The following is an 8,190-nucleotide window of genomic DNA, read 5'->3' on the forward strand; positions in this document are numbered from 1 at the left end:
TGGAAGACTTCGCGGAAGTCGTCCCGGCTGGCTGAGAGTTTACGACACTTCAAGACGACGATTTGTGCTCGTGTGTTGTGTGTGGTGTGTGTGGTGTGGTGTGTGTGTCGTGTCTTTTTTTTTTTTTTTTGTCGTGTCTGTGGTGTGTCGTGTGTCGTCGTGTTGTGGTGGTGTGTGTGTGTGTGGTGTGTGTGTGTGTGTGGTGTGTGTGTGTGGTGTGTGTGTGGTGTCGTGTGTGTGTGTGTGTGTCGTGTGTGTGTCGTGTGTGTGTGTGTGTGTGTCGTCGTGTCGTGTCAAATTCACTACACACTCCGGGGGGGGGGGGCCGGGGGATAATATTAACTGATTTCGTTACATGCTTACATGTCTTGCGACATAAAGCTAAAGTTAATTAATTAAAAGATTAAAGAATTTTGCAGATATAGCTAGACGAATGAGACCACTACCTGCAGCAGCGAGTGCTACCTCGGAGGAGACCGAAGAAGCCGAAGGAGTCGCAGCATGAGCAGTAGGAGGTCTAGGACTTTGTTGTCGCAAAGTTGGTCCGGAGAGGAACTTTATCTTATATCTATATTAGGAAAACAACAAGTAATATGTCCATGACAACCTCTTTGTGACAACAAGAGGTCGAAGCTACCAACAAAATACGTCGACTATGGATAACACCGAGACTTGGACACATGCTGCGAACGTCGACGGAGAACGACACTATCCTCCTCCGTCCCGTAGAGTCCAACAACTATAAATACTCTCTGTCTGTCGTATCGAACAACAGAGGAATTTATTAGATTAAAGATACTCCGCACTTCCTTCTTGCACTCGAGAAAGGTCTTCTGCAGCGTCTACTGGGGCTGTGCGAAAGGCTCGTGGGCCGCCTACTATAATCCCGCCGGTCGGAAGCTAAATCGCTGAAACAACAATTAGAGGCACAAAACCTTATATATTCGATTACAAAAAACCGACGAGCGCCACTCCGTATTGGAGGGTTACACACGCTCAATGTGCGGTATAGCGAAACATTAGCACTAAATTCGAGACGAAGGAAGAACGTTCTTATTCTACATCATGGACTAATAACTAAGAGTTCGGACCACAGGTCCACTATAAAAAGGATTCGTCCAATCCGGTTACTCTACTCATCTCCGAAGAAAAAAAAATTTCACTGGATAGTACGATATAACTTATTGTATCACATCCTTATGGATTATATCTCCGTACTAAATATGAAAAATAAAGAAGTTTTATGGTTGTCTAGTAACGTAAAAATTCGGTAAAAAAAAGGAGTTAAAAAAAAAAAAAAAAAAAACGAGGTTTAAAAAAAAATTGTGACAAGAAAAAAAAAACGGCGGTAGGTTACCCCGCAGATTTTGTTTACAATAGCAAAAAATGCATATGTTCGGGAAGTAGTGAGCTGGATAAATGCACAGTTGCAGCGACTCGTCCATAACCCAATGGACCTTATTAAAGCAGTAAATAACTCTTTGTGTGCTATCAACTCTTTTGCATAGGATTCAAATTAAATCCACGTTTTATCACCAAACACAGCACTGCCCCCACACTGACATTAGGTCTCTGCATTTACAGCACCATGTAATAGGAGCAGCCGCTATTCTACAGCAATGGGGAGCAGTGTGAGGGATAGGTGCCATTCACCTCTGCATTGCAAGGAGAAGAAGTAGAAAGTAGCATAAACTTGAAAAAAAGTACTCAAGTGAAAGTTACTTTTTACCACTGCTTGTGTTGCTCTTCAAGTTTAGATCCCTAACAGTGTTTTGTGTGTGTGTGTGTGTGTGTGTGTGTGTGTGTGTGTGTGTGTGTGTGTGTGTGTGTGTGTGTGTGTGTGTGTGTGTGTGTGTGTGTGTGTGTGTGTGTGTGTGTGCGTGCAGGTGCTGGACTCGGAGCAGGACCCTGCAGAGCCCCCCCCCGAGGTGGAGGAGGAGGATCTGGATCTGGACAGCGTGGAGTTTGAGAACCCGAGCGACAGCGGGCCGGAACTGGACGACGACGACAGCGTCCTGAGCACGCCCAAACCCAAACTCAAGTGTGTGTTCATCAGTGTGTGTTTGAACATACCTGAATGTGGTGTTTCTGTGTTGGTCCCTGAAGGCAGCATCTCCCTGGTTGTGATTTTGGATTATGTCAGATGTAACCTCTGTGTCCAATAAACGTTTATGATAGCCTATTTACACGTTTTGTTCAGCAGGATAATCTCCACATATTAACACCACTTTATGGTTTTCAAAGCCAAAAGCTAATGTTAGGCTATAAAGGAACTACAGCACGGTCACATGACTTCACATCACCACCGCTAAACTAAAGGTGGCTGATGTTGGGCTATAAAGGAACTACAGCACGGTCACATGACTTCACATCACCACCGATAAGCTAAAGGTGGCTAATGTTGGGCTATAAAGGAACTACAGCACGGTCACATGACTTCACGTCACCACCGCTAAGCTAAAGGAGGCTAATGTTGGGCTATAAAGGAACTACAGCACGGTCACATGACTTCATGCCACCACCGCTAAGCTAAAGGTGGCTAATGTTGGGCTATAAAGGAACTACAGTACAAAATGCTGAGTCATATCAGGGTTTAGGACTCATTCCTGTACACAGAACTTCAGGAATGAGGAATGATTCAGACTCAGAAGAGCATTCATGTTGATTTAAAGTAATTTATTTTCTGTTTTCTTGTGTTTCAGGCCATATTTCGAGGGTGTTTCTCTCTCCAGCTCTCAGACGGAGATCGGCAGCCTCCACAGCGTCCGAAGCCACCGAGAGCCCCCGAGCCCGGTGAGAAACCACTGCTCTTAATACAACTTTTTCAAGGGACATTAATGAAAAACTCACTTTTTCTTTGCTTGTGTATAAAGCATTTGTATATGTGGAGTCCCTACCAACACATACTTTATGCAGGCTATAGTCTGCTCTGACAGCTTGAGATCTACCCCCTTTCTTCGGGAGGGGGGCGTAAAGATGCAAACATTTCGCCTTTTAGACGGACAGTATGAGACAAATAATATTTAAACATGTTCCAGTTGGCTCTGTTGTGATTGGTTAACAGTTTAGAGATGTCCCGCCCCTTAGCATAGAACGTACAATGTGTTGGAGCTCTATGGCCATTATTATTTTAGCCTTTGCAGACCATTGACATACACAAAAACCTACAGAACACTCTACAGGTGAGGTAAAATCCTTGAAATCAGAATAGGGCCCCTTTAATAAGACAGTGATAAAGCGTAACCAGTGTAAAGTCAGATTTTCCCACCATTTATCACCTGATAACGTCTATTTGTGGAACCTCAAGGCTTCTGCTGTACAGGAATCTATCACAAGGTTTTAAATAAACAAACTCTTTACTTGTTCTGTGAAATTAAAACTTCTGGTTTATTATATTTCCCACCGTGTGGTTGCAGATTGACCCAGATAAAACAAAGAGTGCCGGGCTCAAATTTCCAGATGACACCGTGTCGGATATCGTCTCCTTTGTGAGTATATTAACTCTTCAAACTCAAGACCATTATTCTTGTCATGCGAGTCAATATATATAACGGAAAACATGTGAAAATAAGCACTTTTTTGCTTTTAAAACTGCAGAAATTCAGTCACATACAGAAAAAGACCCTATTGAGCCGTTAATAGTTAAGTCTGCAGTCATTAATGACATTTAAGGTGTGTGGTGCAGTGGATTGTGCGTTGGTGCTCGGATCAGGGGGTCACGGGTTCAAACCCCAGTCAGCATGTTGTTGTGTCCCTGAGACACTTCACCCTAAATTGCTCCTCTGGGGATTGCCCATAGTATTGAGTATCGCTTTGGATAATAGCGTCTAACAAGTGACATGTAATGAAAAAGGAATAATGCACTTTCTATTAATATTTACATTAATTATGTGTCCGTCTATGTTTCCTGTAGATATTTAATTGCTCTTTTCACTGCACTGTTAGTGTACAGTTTTATAATTATGCTGCTGTGTTTATTGTAACTCTGGCACAACAATTTCCTTCGGGATAAATAAAGTCCTATCTTATCTAAAAATCATCTCTTATCTAAAAATAACCCTCTTTTTCTCCATGTTTCCCTTCAGGATGAGCCGGAGGCGGTGACCCCCACCACGGAGCTGGAGATGGACAACATGGACACGTTTCTGGAGAGACTTCCTCCCATCGGCAAGATGACGAAGACAGAGTCTCTAATAATCTCCTCAAACAGGTAACATACATATATAACTATAACACAGTATATTCTGTCCCCAGAGTCAGAACTAAACATGGAGAAGCAGCGTTCAGTTATTATGCTCCAAATATCTGGAACAAACTCCCAGAAACCTGCAGGTCCGCTGCAACTCTTACTACTTTTAAATCCAGGCTGAAGACTTTTCTTTTTGTCGCTGCTTTTAATTGAACTATTCACATCTTAAACTGCATTGTAACTTTTATCCATGTATTTTTTCTTTTAATGTTTATTTTATTAACTTTTCTTTTTAATGACTGATTTTAAATGCCATTTTCTTAATGTCTTTCATTTTTTGTAAAGCACTTTGAATTGCCTTGTGTTGAAAAGTGCTATATAAATAAACTTGCCTTGCCTTGCCTATATAACATGCTTATTAAACACATTTAAAGATGGTAAATTGACATTTAAATGACATATATTGTATAAACTGTATATATAGGAAACATTTTCAAATCAGGTTTTTTATTCAATAAATAAATGTCATTTAAAGGGGAGAAATAGGAAATAAATGTGTCAACATAAGTGTATGTATATTATTATTATTATTATATATTTACATGTTGTTTCCTAAATTACAATTTGTGTGTTAAATGTTGTTGTTGTTGTTTCCAGGCAGGAGCCGAAGTTGGCGGGGCGTCGCGGTCGGAGTACGTCACTGAAGGAGCGCCAGCCGAGCCGACCGCAGAACGAGAGAGCGAACAGTCTGGACAACGAGCGGTCGCTGGACACACGCTGCCACCTGCAGGTCGGAGTCAGAACAGAATCAGAATCACCTTTATTATTCCCACAGAGGGGAAATGTAGATTTGTTACAGCAGAAAAGAGCCAAAGACAGCTTAATGTTACGTAGAAGCATGCAAGCATCTATGCATTACATTAATGCACACAATGTACAACAATATCTGTGTTCTTTTTTTTTTTATTACTGCGGATTATTATTCCATATTTTATTCCTTTTTATTCCATTCCATTGCAAATACTGTTATATTTCACTATATTTTGTATTATTCTCAATATTTGTTTTAGTTCTCTACCTGTGTTTTTAATTATTGTTTTACTTTTATGTATGCACCACGACACCAAGTCAAATTCCTCGTACGTGTAAACCTCCCAGGTAATAAACCTGTTTCTGCTTCTGATTCTGATGCATACAAATAATTAAAGAAAGTTACACAATTTACAAAATACACATCCTGTAACAGTTCTGAAGATTTAGCAGCCAGGTATATATTGCACAGTTATTAACGGCATATATATATGCACATACTTTGTATTTAACAACAAGATATGTTATAGCTTGTGTTGGAGGGCACAGCTGCATAGACATATTTAAACATAACATGTCAGAAATATAATAATAATATAAAAAGACTTGTGTTACGGCCCGTCCACACTACAGCTTCGACAGCTTCAAAAACAGTTCCCAACGCGTCTGCCCATTCACTTTGAATGGGGTGACGTCACGTTGCCTCGCTTTTTGCCGAACTGAATTGTGGGTAGCAGAGCGGAGCTTTCCTGGCGTTTCAGGCTGCAAAAGTTGAGCAATGTTCAACTTTTGAAGCTTCTGAAGCTTTCGGTGGAAGCGTCAGCCAATCAAATCATATGCCAGTACAAGCTCTAGCCAATCAAACCGCTGCTTGTGTGTCAGGGGCGGGAGATTCATGTGATTGGTTGTTGGTCGAGCTTCAGACACGCCCGCCGGCAAGCTTTTTTTGAAGCTGTAGTGTGGACGGGCCGTTAATGTCAGTAATGAAGTCAGGGGTTCCCTTGTGATACCTGTTGGTTACAGGTTGTTTTCCCTCCGTAGATCCCCAGGAAGACGGTGTACGATCAGCTGAATCACATCCTGGTCTCTGATAACCAGCTCCCCGACAGCATCATCCTCATCAACACCTCCGACTGGCAGGGCCAGGTGAGGAAAACAAGCGTCTTATACAGTATACTCTTGCATTTCTTATTTATTGTTTTTAATGTATTATTATAACCGTGGATAGATATAGATAAAAAGTTACAGAACATATGGTTTTCACCCTTTTTTGTATGTAATAGATAAAGAAAAATAATAAAGGATATAGAAGATGGATCACAATTTTCAAGGTTTTTAATCGACTTTTAAATTAATATTATTTAATATTATTTTTTCAGTGTATTAATTGTTATGAATATCTTCTTATTCATTTTTAACCATTTATTTCTATACTTTTTTTATTCATTATTATTTTTGTTGTATTTGATATTTTAAATAATTAAAAGCTGGTTTAAAATGTATGGAATATAAACATTATTTTTATATGCAGGTGTGTGAGAAAGAATATATGTGAACATGTTAAGTAGGTATTTTTTATAAAAAAAGTTGAATGACAGAGGGGTATATGCCGTTAATGTATAATTTGTGTCTTTTTAGTTATATTTATCTTTACCTTTCATTAATAAAATGTTAACTGTCAAACCAATCAGTCAAACCAAGAGAAGCATTCATTGTTTATTTTTTTCAAGGATAGCTTGTAATACAATTATTAACCTTAATATTTATACAAGTCTTTGATTAAACTTGTGTTTCTTTTTTTTTATTACGCCCGTTGTAGCACTTTGGGATTACTTTTAGCAATGAAAGGTGCTTTACAAATAAAATGTATAACCAATGCATTTCATGACAGGGGAAAGATTTTCACATTTTCTTTTCTCCCCCCCCTCCTCCCAGTATCTGTCCGACCTGCTGCAGAACCAGCAGCTCCCGGTGGTCTGCACCTGCACCACGGCCGACATCCAGGCCGCCTTAAACACCATCGTGTCCCGCATCCAGAGATTGTGAGTCAGCCTCTCACTCAGATCTTTAGATATTGTTTGTGAAACTTTAAAGAGGACCTAGCATGCAAAATGCGGGGAAGTCACGCAGCGTCAGAAAATAAAACCCTCTCTCTTTTCCTCCGTACCCAAATCTCTAAAAACGGGGGAACAACGGAGCTGATCCAGATTTGCGTCCGATATGACGTAATATCTGAAATGTGGACCCACGGCCCAATCAGAAACGTTGCTGTCAGAAACAATGCCCGACTGTTTTGGACGTAATATGGTCGGTGTTTACATTAGCATCGCTAACACTCAGAGCTAACCTGTACTGGAGAGCATGTGTGTGAAGAAGCAGGAAATAAAAAGGAACTCACCTTGTGGTATAACCGGCAAGAGAGAAAGCCTTTGAGCTCCATACTGTTTCAGAAATAATCCTTGATGTGGTTTGGAACATGATATGGCGTTTAATCACGGCAGAATTTAATTGTATCTGCCGGGTAATTCTGAGCAGGCATGAGCTCCCCCTCCTCTTTTTTTTTCAAGCTAAGGACCCCAAATCAGTGTTTCTCTCACAGGGCTGAAATAGAGGGAAATGAGGGGTGTCTAAAATGCATGATCTGTTTGGTATTTTGAGCAAAACACATCATAGACATGTTTTTCTTATATATTTTTATATATCTGAGACCCATAATATATGCCTAAAATATCATGATAGGAGATCTTTAAGCTCATCATTCCTCCTCCTCTCCTCTCGTAGTTGTAACTGTAACTCTCAGACGCCGATCCCCATAAAGATCGCGGTGGCCGGAGCACAGCACTACCTGAGCGCCGTGCTGAGGCTGTTCGTGGACCATCTCTCCCACAAGACCCCCGACTGGCTCGGATACATGAGGTTCCTCGTCATACCGCTGGGTGAGGAGCCAAAGCACCACTCTAATGGTGTATTAACCTGTATGTAAAGGTGGTATTTTGGTTCACACAGGGATATATGATAATGGCAGGTTTACATTTTGCTAAATGTGCTAATAATGAAATGATAGTTTTGGAGAATTGTGTTCATAAAGCACCTTTAAGAATCTGTTTATGAACTCCTTCGATGGATAGAAAGCAGATATTAAATAACAATCTTCTGTGTATGTGTATTTTTTTTAATGCATGCTTCTTAGT

The 8,190-nt window shown here is 40.5% G+C and overlaps 1 protein-coding gene across 1 annotated transcript in view; it reads left to right on the plus strand.

Annotated features, from left to right (window-relative positions):
- The window catches only part of LOC104964937 (phosphofurin acidic cluster sorting protein 2-like), a gene marked incomplete at both ends in the record, with an annotated part of 10,852 nt that extends 2,878 nt beyond the window's left edge, over positions 1 to 7,974 (plus strand). Inside the window, 9 exons of the mRNA XM_010793853.1 lie at positions 1,585 to 1,631; positions 1,887 to 2,041; positions 2,703 to 2,793; positions 3,417 to 3,488; positions 4,086 to 4,210; positions 4,847 to 4,979; positions 6,041 to 6,145; positions 6,935 to 7,041; positions 7,781 to 7,974. Coding sequence (XP_010792155.1) covers positions 1,585 to 1,631; positions 1,887 to 2,041; positions 2,703 to 2,793; positions 3,417 to 3,488; positions 4,086 to 4,210; positions 4,847 to 4,979; positions 6,041 to 6,145; positions 6,935 to 7,041; positions 7,781 to 7,974 — 1,029 coding nt within the window. The remainder of the gene's footprint in view (positions 1 to 1,584; positions 1,632 to 1,886; positions 2,042 to 2,702; positions 2,794 to 3,416; positions 3,489 to 4,085; positions 4,211 to 4,846; positions 4,980 to 6,040; positions 6,146 to 6,934; positions 7,042 to 7,780) is intronic.
- Between the last annotated feature and the right edge of the window lie 216 nt (positions 7,975 to 8,190).

Source organism: Notothenia coriiceps, unplaced genomic scaffold (assembly GCF_000735185.1).
Source record: "Notothenia coriiceps isolate Sejong01 unplaced genomic scaffold, NC01 NC01_scaffold00001978, whole genome shotgun sequence".
Taxonomy (NCBI): domain Eukaryota; kingdom Metazoa; phylum Chordata; class Actinopteri; order Perciformes; family Nototheniidae; genus Notothenia; species Notothenia coriiceps.